Genomic DNA, 16,256 nt, shown 5'->3' with positions numbered 1-16,256 from the left:
AGACAATTTATAACAGCACAGTGGTTTTCCAGCTGTATTGTTTCTGGTATATGGAATAGCTAGATCTGTACTAATTCATTATGTCTGCATTGCACTGTAATTTTTAGGAAGTCACACAGGAAATCAAATGTGGTCTTAGACTGGAGCCAGGTATCTTGCAACTCAGTTCAGGGCTTCACCCACAAAAATAATTTCTCCAGAATACTACAGATCACAGACAATTCATTCAGTCTTCTGCCATTTTCTGACTAGAGGAAGCTAAATATCTCTTCTTCTACAAGCCTGACAGTACCAAAATCAGCAGCTAGTAAGCAACAGAGATAATCATGCCTTTGTGCATAGGATTTAATGCCCATCAATTCCATGTAACAGATGATCTTCAGCTATCTAGATGTTTTCCTGTCATGCTGCCCATCTTTTACACTTTAACTGCACAAGCCTTGGTTACGGAAAGGATTTTGAAAAAATCCCAACAAAGGGAATTGACAGGGGGCTTGAGGGCAAAGTTTCTACAGAAACATCCAGGATGTGCTTCATTAATACAACCCAAAAAAAGATTTTTTTTTTGGCAGAGAATGTAATTTCTTATCTGTGTGCATCAGGTGGAGTGGCTAGTAACTGTGCTTGACACTTTGAATTTGGTCTCATTGCTTTCAACCAACTCATTAGCTTCAATTATTCAACAGTACCATGGCAGAATGGAATTAAATATCAAACAGGTGAAAATGAACTCCATTTTTATGAACTTCACTAATTAGAAGCTGTACTATGCAATGCACAGAAATTAAATTGCCCAGGAGACGGTGCTTTAAAGTTGTCTCTAAGCGCAGCAGGCCATAACTATTTTGTGCTATCCAGACCCAATACCCAAGTTTTTAATTGCTAGAATTTTCAGTCCCAAAAGAATATCTGGTCCCTCAAACTAAATATTAGTAAATAGTACAACCCAGGACATTCATGTCGTGAAATCATAAAATCAGTGAACAATGGGAATGGAAGGGAAACCAAGAGGTGAGCTCTCCTATTCCAAATTCCACACAGCCGGTATATATCTATACTCCTATAGCAGATATTCATGTAACTCACTTTTAAACACCTTCAGTGATGGAAACTTCACACTCTTCATCGGCAATACTTCATGTTCCTTATTTTTAGTTTGCGTTATTGCCTAAGCCCAGTCTGTTTCATTGCAATTCCAGACTATGTTTGTTTCTTTCCTTGCTCAGTATGGGGACGATTATTACTTTCCTCTTAGCAGCAGCTTTTAAATATATGAAGACTGTTGTGACGCGTTCTTTAGTCTGAACAGCCTCATTTTTCCTCAGCCTGTAAATGGTGGTGAACATGAACATTCAAATTTCAGGAGTTCTGAAAACAATAGAAAGACTTTTAACCTTTTCACTATATCCATATATAGAATTTAATTTTGTTTTTCACTTTTTTAATAAAAAAAAATCTATAGAACAGAATATAGTGAAGAGGATTCCTCTTTCTTGAAAAACAGAGATGGAAAACGTATTTGCATTAAGAGTTTATAATGCTGCCTTTGGTTTTTGAGAGGAAGTTGATTACAGTAAAACACAAAATGGCCTAGTCAGACCTGAAAGCCAGACTTTACATTCCTCCAAGAGATTTCTCTTGTATAGCCTTTTGGTTTCAAGGATTACAAATTCATTAAAATTTTCTTGTAGATTTGGATAGTGTAAGGCATGCTACCTTACAAAATTGTGCAGCCGTTGAATTTTTATTGTTAGCACATGGGCACGGATGTGAAGATTTTGAGGGTATGTGTTGTATGAACCTGTCTGATCACTCAGTTTCAATTCATAAACAATTAGAACAATCAAGAACGAACATGAAGAAACTCACTGTAACAGATGGAGGTCTGGACCAATGGCTCAAGGGTTGGGGAATTAATGGATGGTTATTAGATTTGGTTAAACAAGGTGTAACGATTTCAGCAATTATTTTGTTTTTTAATACTTTTGATTCCTTGTATTCTTAAATGTATCTATGGAATAATAGAAAAGGCTATTAAGCGTTTTTTGATAGTCCAGGAAGAAAAAGGGGGAATTGTGGCAATGTATTTGGGAGAAAAGGGACACCTGGCCTATCAAAAGTAGCTCTTGCTTTAGCAGCTTGATATGATTAAAAGCTTTATCTGCCCAGCAAGGCCGCAAGGTTGTGAGAGAAAGACACCTGGAACAAAGAAAACAGGATCTCTGGCAGTTAAGCAGGCAGAAAAACAGGAGCTGTGCTGGGAACCGATGACAGCAAGAATGTCAACAATTTTAAAGATGGGACTAACCGCTTGTATGCTTTTAACCAATTAGTATCTGTATAGCGGCATGTGAACAGTGTATGTAACCAATAGAATTATGGTGTGATGTATGAATATTAGCATTGTATATAAGCTTGCAGAAACTTAAGTAAAGTGGATTCAACTAGGATCTTAGTGATATGTCACTGAGTCTGTGATTTTGCTCCTGCACATAGCCAACAGGTTAGACAGGAGAAAACAAAGAAACATAAAAATTCTTTTAATAGCCCAAGGGAACAGAAATGATGGCTCTTCAGGGAAGTAGCAATAATATCTGCTCATGATTTAAAGAAAAGGGAAGGGAAATTCAGTTATCCAACGGACAAAGCAACCAAGTCAAAAGACACTGATATCACATTGCAATACTTGTATCATCCTTATGCAATGTTCCGCTGGTGTAACTCCACAGTAGTGTCACTTACTTACATAATAAATCTGGAGCCATTATAAAACACAGGTCAGTCCCAGAACATTGTGTCTGTCTCATGGTTTCAAAGACAGATAGTAACTCAATTAGAAATGCATAATGATATCTGCTAATGGGATCTCTCCCTTTCCTTTTTTCTGAAAGGGAAATCATTCATACGATTTCCAAAACTGAATTTACTTGTTATTTTCCCAAATTATCTATGACTGCCTATGTCATTATCAAAACTTGGTATCTGTAATACAATGACTTCAGTAAAGTATGGATTTCCAATAGAATATTGTAAACAGTTTAGTGAAAGATCAAGCCATACTAAGCCTTCCAATATGTCAGAAAATGTTGTTTCCAGGAAACTAAAATTTAAACAGCAGAGTGTAGATTTAGATATTCTTTGCTTCACAAGGTGATAATGAAGGGGAAAAGAAACCCCAAACTTCTTGAAATTAACTTTGTTAGGCCATTATAGACAAGAGGCGAAGAAAGTGCTATGAAATCTGCCAGAAATTACCAACCTCCCAATCAATAAATGTTAGTTGTTTGAAAAAGAGCAAGTAAGAAACAGAGCCATGTATTCAAAAACTAAAGACAAACAAATAGAATATGGCACTGTATGAGAAAAAAAAATCCATTGCAGCCATGATTTTCTGACAACATAGTTTTATCTGACCCCAAACTTTAAAGTAGCTTAGTTACAAATAGCAAGCACAGGAGATGCTGCTAACTTGACTCCGACAAAGCTGGCTGGGTGCAAGTACAGAAGCTATACTTGCTATTCTTAAATATGTTCACATTTTTAACTTTAATATGTTCACACATAATACAGAGTTAAGAAAGCTTCTGCTGCTTCTTCATTGTTCATTCTCAGGATGAAAAGAAAACAGACATATTAGCAGTCTAATAGTTAAGTTATACATACATAGGTAGGAAATAGATAAAACTCTGAATTTGTTTTTACCTTTCCAAGGCTAATAGATGATGAAATATAGAATAAACTTCTCCGTTTTTCTTTTCCTTCCCCTACCCAACAACTTTCAACAAATGTTTAGTGTAAATATGCTAGTTTGGAATGGCTGAAAACTTGTCTTCTATCATTTGAAAAAGATGTCTTAACAGAGCAAATAGCACTGCTGGATGTGCTGGAGCTTTTATTATACTGTTTCTAGGTAAAACTAGTTTGGGTTTTTTTTTTTTTCTTAAATCTAAGTCATACAATAGGAAATTACAGCTTCAATCACTAAAGTACTGAAAAGTTTTATATAACTATAAAGCAGGATGTCACAGAGGCAAAAGTCCTTTCTAAGAGGAAGTGTTTCCAGCCAGCTGATAAAATTCTAACCTTCAGTTCACTATCTGGAAGTCATTGCTATGAATCAGGGGAGTCCAAAGTTAAGAGAAAACATGGAAAGAGAGATGTGAAAGCAATGTCATCTTTGAATACCAACCAAAACAATCCACATAATTCCTCTGTTTTACTTCAAGTAAAACTCAGAACTGAGGTGCATAGAAAAGGAGAAAAAAACAACCCAATAAAATATGTGAGAGGAAAAGAAGCTGCATTATTCCAGCTTGATTTTTGTGGCCACTCAGATTCTCTCATTTTGTAAAATAAATGCAGATGCCTCTCTCTCTACAAAGGTGTTGACTTCTTTTGAAAGATGACAACATAAATGAAAACATACAAAGATAAAATTATTTAAGATTCAATACTGCAAGTATATAAAAACCACAACATTGAAAACAAACATGTTTTTTCACCACTTGTCATAATACTGAAAGAATTGGACGCCAACTTTTACAAGCTCCTTCTGGAGAGTAAATTTATATTACCAGCAACCCTGAATATAGGAGTGAATATCATTGAACTTAATCTTTATTTAATTTTAGAAACGTGGTCATATGTTCTTGTTGTCTGGTTGCAGTGATGCTGTTCTGCATTTCTCAATATGGATTTCCAATGATTCTCACAGGAGTGTCTGTCAAGAATCTACTGCAACTACGCTAGCCCGAAGTACAACAAACAGAAGAAAGTTTAACACTAGATGGCAATATGCCTTTACAAAATATTTCTCTGAGATGCCTAGACATAGGTAAGTATTTTTCCAATCGTTATACTATTTCTTAGTTCTTATGTAGGTTTAGGCATACAGTTTTTGTTTTGTTTGAACTAAAATACACTTTCCTTTCATGCTATTGCATTTTTCTTATTGTTTGCTTTAAATTAAGTTTAGACGGTACTCTAATCTAGAGCTGACCAAACAGAAGAGATTCACAGTTTAACTGGAAGTATGTTATAAATCATTCACTACACAGTGTGAGTGTAAAAAGTGAAGAATCACATGATGAGTGTTGACCAATTGTATCATGCTTGGTGAACTGTAAATCAAAAGAAAGCTTATTTTGTGTGCCAATACCTTTCATCCACTGATGTAAATCAGAACATGAACGTGATCGTGTACCTATTCAGCTCAGGATTCCTTTGAGTTACCTAAAGCATTAATCTTGGTTAGCCGTTTTGTGCTCATGCCTAAGCATGTGGCCTCTACTGAAGTCCAAGTCAGTTATGCAGGTCAAATAGCATGGATTGTACTACAGTTATCCAAGGCACTTTGGATGGCTTACCTATACTTAGTGTAGCGCTTTCCCAAATTCCTTGGAAAGCCTAACATAAATCAAATCTATAAACCCACACTTTGTAAAACTAAACTCACGTTATAATTACCTACTAAGCTGCTAATTAATGGGTTGCTTGGTTGTTTCCAAGAATGATTAGTATTTGAAGGTAACATTGATCTGTCTCAGCAGTGGCAGCATCTCAGAAAGGCCTTGGCCAATTCCCTGTGTGACTTTGAGCATGTCTTCCTTCTACCGGTGCTTCTTTTTTGATGAAAATGAGTCCTTGAAGCTATTACCACTCCCACATGCAACTTACTCTTGCTCCCACCGATTCAGTAAGTAACAGATCCCAAAACAACACAACAGGTTAACTGCCAGTACTATTCTTTCTGTTGATCATTTTAGCTATTGCCCTCTGAATAATGTGTCTCATATTTCTGCAAAAGGAACTTTTACATCTTTTGTGATTTTATGGATGTGCCTGTGAAGGAAAACATGGACAATGCACAATTATAGTAGGCAAGAAGATGGGACATCTTTTTTAAGTACTTTGTAGAGGCAGATCAAAATACCTGACAGAACAAGCTCAATGTCACTTCTTAAATTAAGTGAAAGTCTGTAAACATCTTGAGTTTCTATTACCCTGATATGTAATATTTATTTCAGTTCAATTTAACATGAGAGAAACTGGATATGTGACCTAGCAAAAATACGCAGTTTGCTTCTAACAACCACATTGACAGTTAATGAAAATTTCACTGATAAAAGTCACATTGGAAACGCCAAGTTACTTGGAAGTAATACCAACATGCAGCCTATTTAGCATTCATAGACACAGTCCAGCGACATAAACCCACAGTTTTCCATTGTAACAGCTCTGACGGTTTCATTCAGAAAATGTTTGTGGTGATATTTAAATCAATCACTAGCCTCTCAGGAAAACACTTGATCAAAAAAGATTCAAAATATGCTATGAAAGTATGCCTATGACCTAGCATAAAATGCTTCACTGATTAAAATGAAACAAGAGCAAAAATAACCACAAAGTCCAAGAATCCAAAGAGACTGAAGTATGAAAACAGTGTAGGAAGAGAAGGAGGGGGGATAACAGTTTTGAAGCAAACAGCTAATTTACTAATTCAGTAATTCTTCATTCTTAATTCAGGATTTAAGTACCAAAACCTAAACTACATGGGTAGTTGACACATTACCAGCAAGATCCAATATTTATGAGAAATTGCTCTTATATTTGACCTCAGATTGGGTTTTTACAAAGGACTTTTTGGTTTATTCCAAAAGAAATAAAAAAGTTACTGAAAGAACATTTCTTCCCTCCAACATATTTGCCTTCCAAATCTTAGAGCATTGTGCTAGGGCATGATCAGAAATCATTCCAGCTGAGCAGAACGATTGCTTTAATCATAGTTATTGTAGCCTACCTCAAAGTTAAATATAATTACTAAAATTTAAAGAAAGCAGCAACCCAAACCCCTCAGGTATTCTAAGGTGTACAAGGACAATAGCTTGATGCTTGATTACACACAGGGAGGTTGTTGTTTGGACTTAATGTCAGCACCTGGATGAAACACTTCTGGTTTATGCCCAAGCTAGACAGCTACGATGATGGCTGGCTTGAAGAAAATCAGTACAAGAAACATCTCACCTCCCATTGCCAAAACAACAGGATCCTGTCAGTCCCATGCAACTCATTAGTAAGTCTAAATGACTAGATAGTGTTAGTGGTCTAAAGGTCTCTGTCTCCTAGCAATTTGCTACAAGACTTACCTCTCTCCTGCAGTGGCAGTCTGGTTATGTGATACAGCCATCCATCACACCCAAGCAAGGTTGCTTGAATTCATTCACAGAATTTGGGAAATAGAATAAAGAGCTTTTACACTGCACAACATTCAGGTTTGTGACTCGCTGATGGCCTAAGACGAAATATAAGTACCACCACTGTGTGGAATAATGCCAGCTAAATCCCTTTGTCCTGATATTACAGTAATCATCTGTTAAGACACAAATATCAAGATGCACCTTAATCTGCAATTCCTCCATGTCAGTCTTGCTTCTCTGGAGTGGTATATTTTATGACAGCAAAGGTCAATCACATGGAGAGAAAAAACATTTGAAAGGAGGAAGCTTTAAAGTCACACAAAACTCCAGACAAAGGTTGGATCTGGAATTTGATCTCTTTTTGCACCAACACTGGGACCCAGGTTTTTAATAATGCTTTTTTATCAGAACAGGTGGAATAAATTGATTTTAACATCCTCCTTTTCCTGTATTTTGAAGTACCTGTAAGCCACTGCAACTCCATGAAAGACAAAGAGCTAATCCAACTCATACCAAATGAGGATCTGAAGCAGCAGATGTGTATGTCCCAAACACAGCCACAAAATGCAGAAGATCAGAATGTGCTGAGAAGAGCATCACTAGAAGAACAGCTGTGTAAACCTCAAGGGAAATATATCTGGAGTAAGTTCATCAGCTTCTGCACAGTTACTCTATATTTGCATCAGTGTAATGGAGAAGAACCTGGCTACAAGTATTTTATCTCAGATTGACATCAAGAGCGCAGCTTTGAACCCAAAGAGAAGGCAATTGCTTATAATGCTGAATGGCCTAAGACCAGCCAAAGCCCCACACCTTACAAGTCCCAAGACCAACTGCTGTCTCTGTTTTCTGCTGCCATTTAAGGAAGGTTTGGAGAATATGGAGCTCTGCCTCCTGCCAGCAGCAGCGAGAACATCACACACTGCTTTTTAGGGTGCCTCTTACCATTGCAGATTACTCTTATTTGCAGAGTGCAAATGCTCAAATGCTCCATTTTGCTTATACTCCTGACAAGCCTTGACCCAGCTCCTCAGAACAGCTGAACATGCCTCTAAATCTTAAAACGGGCTGAAAGAACATTGCATGCCAGCCACTGAAATCATTAAGAGAAAGTGTGTATCTAACTGGGGGAGAATGCTTTTTGCGGTGGGGGTAATGTGTCCCTTGGACACAGGCATGGTGACATGACATGCCTTTGGTTTTTTTCGTAACATTAAAGACCAAAGAAGTCTGTTAAGCATTAGCTAAATAGAGGCAGCTGATACCTATCTATTTAGATACTAAGCAAGTGGCATGGAGTTGGAATTTTTTTGTTCTGGCTGTTAGTTTATCGCAGCTGAATGAATTATATCCTCACTATGCCCCACTAGGGGGCATTTCAGGAAAGGGGGAATGAGGGGAGGCAGGGTGGGAAGGTTGAAATCCTCCTACACCTGCCTTCTCTCCCCACTAATTCTACACTGAAGTCTTCTCCTAATATGCTTATCAGTGTATCTTCAACTGATTCTGATCCTCCTCCACTTCAGATGAAGACGTAGCATCTCAAATTTAAGTCCAATCCTACACTGTGTTTAAAAACCAAGCAGATTTTACCCTACACTTAAAAACTGGAGGAGAGGGTAAGCATCACAGCTTGGAGAAGATTCTTCACATTGCAGTTTGGGGAGAGAGGGCCAAATTTTGTCCTTTGGATTACTAAGCTTTTAAATACAACAACAGCACTTAAACTGTGAACCTACTTTAAAGCTCTGAAGGACTGTTAATGAAAACTTAAATTCCCTAAATAATGTCAGAGATCCAGCATCATTTCTTAACACACTGACTCTTCAGACATCGCAATACAGGACACAACACAAAGCTGTACTTTTACTTGCTTATATAATGTTATGTTCATCACGATGCCTCAAATATTTCATCAAGTTTATTGGTAAAATAAAGGCATACAATCTACACCTCAGATATTTTCATTTGTACTTCCAAGGCAGTGAGGGAGGTTCACTTACTGTGTTTATCATTATCTCCTCCTCTTCTACCTTCAGCTGTTGTTTTAACACCGGCTGCAGGCATATTAAAGTATCAGTTACCTTGACTTTGAAAGCAGCTACAGTTTTCACACCTTTCACCACCTGCAACAAGGGATTTCTGCAGGTTAGAGTTAGCTGCCAAGAATGCTCCATTTCCCGCTCCCTAGAGTTTCACTCAGGAACACTGGTACACTGCACAGCACACTGTTTCATTCTCCCTCTATGACCTTCAGCAGGAACAGAGTTAACCAATATGGTGTACTTTAAAATAACTCCAGCCCTTTATGTGTCTTCCCACAGAATTAGCAACACCAAGCTCAGATTGAAGGAAGCAAGTATCAGTTGTTACACTAATATTTTGCCATCTCCAAAGAAAGAGTAATTTCACCTTGCTTGTCAAAGAAATCTCACATAAAGTATGACACAATGGGTGCTTGAAAAGAATAAAGTTAAACCTTTCTGCTCCTGTTGTATATCTGCTGTCCCTGCCAGAGTATCTGAAGAACCTGAATGGAGCCTTGCCATCCTGAGAACTTGCCTGCTTTTCCTTAGTGATACCAACTGGTCTAATTAAAAACCTTGCCTTGCAGAGCAGTGTATTTTAGGAGTGGCATCTGATGTCATGTCCTCTAGAAACAGCAAAATACATAGTCTCTTCAAAGAGCTTTTTGAAGTATGACAGCCAGTGGAGGCAAGAAAATGTACAGGGTGTAAGCAGCTTTAATTAGTTGACCCACATCTCCCCTCGGTTCCTTATCTAAAAAAAATAAATAAATCTTTCTCAATAAATGCGGACGGTTCCCCATATTTTTCTATTTCTGCATGAGTGTGTTAGACTTGTCAGGCACAAAAGCAGAAACAACAGATGAGCCATCTTGCACCAAGAAAGTCTGACCTCTGGAAGTTTCACAGAGGAATCTCTTCAGCTTTGACAGACGTGAAAGGTACGGCATTGTTACTTTAGGAAAGAGAACTGATGCCTTTAGACAAGGCTGTACCTAATAATTATGAAGGGAAGTTTCGCTTTTTGTGCCTTAAACTGGGCTGAGAGTATATAACCTGTTTAGGTAGCAATACTTTTGTTTCCACTAATTTCTTTTACATTCTTACATACAGAGAGCTTTTGATCATTCAGAAATCACCCTCAATTTTTTACATATTATCAGGGCTTCCATTAACACATGAATGTGACTGAACATAGACCAATAAGCTTGTAAGATCAATCCTGTCTTTCGCAACACTGTATCCAAACTACATTTTTTCTTTATTTAAAATATACTGGGGAAATGACAGAAACAATGTTTGAATTATGCATGCTGTAACAATGTGAGTGTTTGCAGCAAGAAAGACTTGAAAATAATGAATTTACCTAACTGTATTAAATTCTGTGGAATAGTTCTAGGAAACAGTGGCACACATTTTGCCACTAGAGATACAGTCAAACTACTGTAGAGATTAAAAGTTCATCCATGTAACTTTTTTTTTTTTTTCAGTGAATTTGGTCTTATCCCTGCTCGTGTGCAACAAAACCTTCTGCTGTCTATTCCTTCTACAGACCACTGCCAAATCCAGGGGAAAATCCAGAGATCTTTTATAAAAGAACAAATGTTAGCACTGGTCCTTCTAGCTTTCTAGTACAAAGTGTTCAGAGAAGCCTGTGTGAGCAGTAGGTATGAGGATGGTTTGCTAGCTCTTCTGCATACAGCAAGAGACAGCATATCTGCAGCATTTTCACTTTTGAGAAGGCTGATTGACCCATACTATATCCTAGCTTAAATAACAGAAGGCATCTTCTAGTTCTTTATGTTCACCTGCCTTGCAAGTGCCCGGACAGGAATTAGAGTGCTCAGAGATGCCACTTCATGTTATACATGGGACACAGAAATGGAGTGCAAATGCAAAATACACTTTTCATTTCACAAATCTCCTGAAAAGCACTAACCTTAGAAGGGAAAAAAGGGAGGAGGATGCAAGCTCACAGCCCGCTTTTGGACTTCACTGAGCCCAACTGACTCCTCCCCTCTTAACCACATATCTACTGTACCACCACATCAGCCAGGGACCTTGGTGTGCAAAATAGCTGTAAGCTACCCTCAGGATGAGAGCAAGGCAGCTGGTGTGTGGAATCTGGAGTCTGTGTTTCATGTTCTGCCTTTTCTGCATCTTTCTTCACCAAACGACAGCTAAAAGAAAACTGAAGTTTGTGTCCATAGTAAGTAGATAGTTCATAGGCAAATGGAATTTCTTCAAAACTTGTCACTTACGGCTCTTGTACTCTAGGATAGGGGGGCAGGGGGCACTTTTTGAATATTTGTTTCCTGCATATTCAAAGTTCACTGTTGCATTGTACAACAAAATCCTCAATTTTAAATAAGATTGTATAATTTTGTCTCCTTTGTGCAGTCCTAGATGAACTTAACTTTCTGGATTGACAAAGAATGCCTTTTTTATAGCACTAAGAGAGGAATCATGTAGAATTCTTCTTTAAATTGTAGAAGAGGATTTCACAACTAGTGCAAAAACCCTCTTTACCATGGAAGAGTTCCCACTTTTCCAGTGGTTGCAATGGATTAACATGCAAAACAAATTTCACTATATGAAATCCAAACTATTGTACTATGGCACTGAATAAGCAACACTGAACCAATGTTGTGAAACTATAGCTACTTGCAATGATTATGATGTACTGTTTGTTTGCAGGAAGCCTGAATCTTGTTCTGAACACTGTATGTGCTTGTAAATCACTTATATACTATTTTTGCTGCAGTTTTCAATTTTATTTCTCTCTACTTGGATTAAAAAATAAAAAAAAATCTGGTGGTTAATTTTTAAAATTATGTGACACATAGATTAATATATATATACAGAAATTATGCTGGACAAGGAAATAATTCATTGTAGAAATAAAAAATCTAGATGCATCTTTATAGATATACCTTCTATGTGAACTGAAATTGCAGAACAGGTTCAATGTTTTCAAACTAACAGTTTAGTCTGTATTTAGATATTGGATGACACTTCTATCATCTTGTGTGATGAAACTGTCAACAGGTGGCTTTTTAAGGCTTTTTAATTTCTTCCAAGAAAGAAGGCTTCAAAGCAGTCAGCCACAGAAACAGTATCTTAGAGCAGTAGTTTGGGGTTTTTTCCTTCTGAATTCCCCCTCAGTCCTACCAAAATATTAACATTATAATATTTCTGGAAAATTACTTACATGCTTCTGTTTGTTTTCTGTTTATTCATTGTTGTGATCTATAGCTCCTGAAATATATAAACCCTCTTTAAATTATATTAAGATATTTTATAGTTTTTATGACTTACCAAAATTTATTTAAACTCATTACTTTTCAAATGCCAGGAAAAAAAGACAAGTTACACTTGTCTAAATAAATCAAACAGGTGTTGTAGTTCTCTAGACCCAAGAAAAGCAGCATGAGTATATTCAGCATCTGTCAGATACAGTACTCACTGTCTTTGCATATTCCTTGTGACTGCACTAATTACATCTATCACAAAAATCCTACTACTGCAAAGGGAATTCCATCTATTTTATCAGGTATTTCGTCATGGTGACCACACTCCACAAGAGTTTTTTCCAACTGACAACCACAGAGAAGTTGCAAGGCAGCAGGGATACGGACAGCTTACCAAGGTCTGTTTTCTTACCTGGCCCAATATACTGAAATATTGAAATGTAGCCTGTTGATATTTGGGGTTTGGAACTTTGTTTTCACTTGGGGGAAGCCCATATTAAGGTGCTATATATAGCTCTCCAAAAGGACAGCCAAAGAGCTTACTAGGAAGCTACAGCTACGAGCAGTCACCGATTTTAAACGACAGAGTCAGCCTGTTCTGGCCCAGTAGCAGCATATGTTGAGTTGTTTGCAGATGTGGGTGTTTTGGGAGGAGCCAAGCACTAGTGACCATCACAGTCCACCTGAGACCAAACATGATGCTTTAATCATCAGTGGCATAAGGCGGTGGAAGTGTTCACAGACCAGCCTCAATCTCTGCTGAGTAGGAGTGCCTCCTAGCTCATGAACTACTAAAATCAGTACTAGCAGAAATTTCTCTCAAGCTGTACCAGGGAAAGTTGATTTAAAGCTCAGCTATTTTAGTGCAGGTATTGGTGGAATACAGCAGAGCTGAGCTTGCACACACGTATCAGCTGATGGCAGTAACTAGCAGCAGCTAAGGCAACTGCAGAGTCCAACTGCAGAAACTGTGCCTCTGCATTAACTGTAATTTTATTAGCTGCCACCTCTTGTGAATGGAGCCAAGGGTGAACTCTTGTATCATCAGACTGTAATGGAGTATGTGGACACTAGTGGCTTTAACCCTTCTTCTGCTCCACTCCCACCAGCAGTACCCACTGTGTCTGTTCTTCATTCCTTTTTCCCCAAGATACGTTTTTTGGATAGAAAAATCCACTGGTTATTTGCCCAGGATCCTGGGAACCAGGCAGCCTCACTGAAGTAGTTTAGATGTGCCAGAAATCTGATCTTCCAGATGAATGGCTATTGTGCATATGTAGGCAGGCTGTGAGGTGTGTGTCTCTGTTAGGCTGCTGAAGTGAGTTCACTTACACACCTTATGTCCAGTGGGTCCAGCACAATGCACATGTTTTTCTCTCCTAGGGGAAGTAGCCACTTGCCAGGTCTTCACCAAAATCAGAATAGAACAAACGGCCTGAGGGGTTTCTCTTCCTCCACATTCTTAGGAGGCCAAACTGATCTCCAATGCAAAAGTCAGGCCTGTTTCCTCTCATGTCATCTCCCTTGAAGAAACAGGAGTAACAGACCAGCTTCCTATGCCTTAACTCGGCTGTGACTCAGTCATTCCACATAGACACTCTGTGAGTTCAGCACTACAAGCCAGCTTGTTCCAGGGCATGGAAGGCTTCAGGACCAGGGTGTCAGGATTTAACAACACACGTTAGGCAAGTTGGGGCAGAAGCCTAAGTCAAATATACCCTAGGAAACTGGATGCACAATTCCAGCAACAGAAAGAGGTGATCACACACACACACACACACACTGTGGGCCAATCTGGCACTCTGGATAATGCCCTGACTAACTTGGTCTGACCTCATAGCTGACTCTGCTGTGAACAGGAGGTTGGACTGGAGACTTCCTGAGCTCCCTTTCAACCTGAATTATCCTATGACTTACAAAAGAACTTTAGCAAGCAATGAGTAATCACTGTACCTGTGACTCCAGTGCAGAGTAGTGATTACTTGAGCAAAGTTGAATATATTTCTATTTATGCCACATAACACCAGGTACAAGTAAAAAGATAACAGTATTGAGACCATTACAGGGACATTGCATGTGATTCTCATGTCACGTGTTTACCAAATTATGTTGGTAAACTGGAAAATGTTCAGTTAGAGCTACTAAAATGCTGAGGCTGGAAAACATTTTTCTGTGAGAGTAGAGAATTGTCATCTACTTAGTTTAGCACAGAGATTAAGTGACTTGATTCCATCTTACTGATTATTATCTTACTGGGAATAAGATCTGTGATGGTAAAGAATGTGTCATTCAAAAATGTAACAAGATCCACTGACTGAAAACTGGGAACATAGACAAGAACCAAGAATCAAATGTTTTAGACTGTTGATAATAATTAATCATTGCAGCAAAATACCTGAAGCGTTAGAGGACTTTTACTTGAAATCTTTGATTCAAGATTCAGGCCAAAACTGTAGCCTCCATACAGAATCACTGGTGATACTCTATGGGATTCATACCCTGGATGTGTCTTCAGGGACAGGTGGTTACTCTGAATTCCCAGTTAATCAGCTGTGAGCCATCCAAAGAGCAGAAACTAGACAGATGGTGTCGGGACATCTCTATGCCTGCTGTAAGTCACCCTGCCCCTCAGCCAGTCTTACTGGCTTGGATAAACATATACATAGCTTTCTGTAAAGCACAATGTAAAATGGCATCCGTCAGGAAGAGATCTCTAACATTATCCATTACTGTAAATGCAGCAACTTTACTGCTTTTTTCCCCGTCTCCTTTCCTCCATTTTATAAAGGAAAAAGGTATTTATCAAAATAATATGAAATACTGTCTCGTTTTTTGGTTGCAGAAATGGATGCATAGCACACTTCTTGAGCCTCTTACACTATTCTGTTACTTCTACAGCTTGGCATACAGCAACAGTATGAGCTTGGACAGTACATGCGGAGGAGATACTCTTATTTCCTGAGTGTTGTATACAAGCAGTGTGAGGCAAGTACTGGATCTGGGAGGGAAGATTTTTTTTTCACGGATGTTAATGAGACTTCCTGAATGCATGAGAGTCCAAACCTGGTGAGGTTGGAGAAAATTTAATACCCACTGAATTCAATGTAATTTCAAAGTATCCCTGAAACTGGGTCAACTTTTATTCAGGCAGATGGCTAACTGAAAACCAGTTGAAAGACTTTTTAGGCTGTGTATCACGTTCAGATGCCTCACTGTTGTATGGCAGAGTATCTATGTTGGATAACTCCAGTGCTACACTTCCACATGGAGTGCAGATACAGCTTAGTTGTTTTCATTTAGAGTGCAACTGTTCAGTGCATACGCAATGTCCCAAAGCCTAGTGGTCAAATGGAGTCATTCTTATGCTTTCCACTAGGATTTCTAAGTTAAATGCTATCATGCTGCAGCTCACTTGTCCAACAACATTTTATTCCAAGGCCCTATTCCAGCTTCACTCTTTCTCCCTCCTCCTTCTTTCTCACAGCCCTTCTTCACCCCACTCCATTTTAATGAAAGCTTCCCCAGCACAGTACTGGTCGCCTTCTTTCCTACCAACAGAAAAAAAGAAACCCAAAACCTAAGAAGAGAAATGACCTTTCAATTTTTTTTTTTTCTTGCTTCAGATTTATGTTCAAAGCACTGACTGTGATCACACACTTATGAGTGCTCAGGCAAGTCTTGCTGGGCTGTACCCACCAACACAGGGTGAGATTTGGAACCCCAGAATTCTTTGGCAGCCAATTCCAGTTCACACAGTGCCACTGTCACATGATAATGTGAGT

At 38.4% G+C, this 16,256-nt stretch overlaps 2 protein-coding genes across 2 annotated transcripts in view; one reads left to right on the top strand and one right to left on the bottom strand.

The window, feature by feature from the left end:
* Nucleotides 1-16,256, bottom strand: part of CPNE4 (copine 4) — a 317,905-nt gene that overhangs the window by 291,391 nt on the left and 10,258 nt on the right. The window lies entirely within an intron of this gene.
* Nucleotides 1-16,256, top strand: part of LOC308062166 (prostatic acid phosphatase-like) — a 44,326-nt gene that overhangs the window by 17,937 nt on the left and 10,133 nt on the right. The window contains exon 1 of the mRNA XM_080383223.1: nt 1-16,256. This exon is cut by the window's left edge and continues 17,937 nt beyond it. Coding sequence (XP_080239349.1) covers nt 16,134-16,256 — 123 coding nt within the window. The 5' untranslated portion in view covers nt 1-16,133.

Source organism: Falco punctatus (genome assembly GCF_963210335.1).
Source record: "Falco punctatus genome assembly, chromosome: 4".
Lineage (NCBI taxonomy): Eukaryota > Metazoa > Chordata > Aves > Falconiformes > Falconidae > Falco > Falco punctatus.
This window is presented reverse-complemented; position numbering and strand designations above follow the sequence as displayed.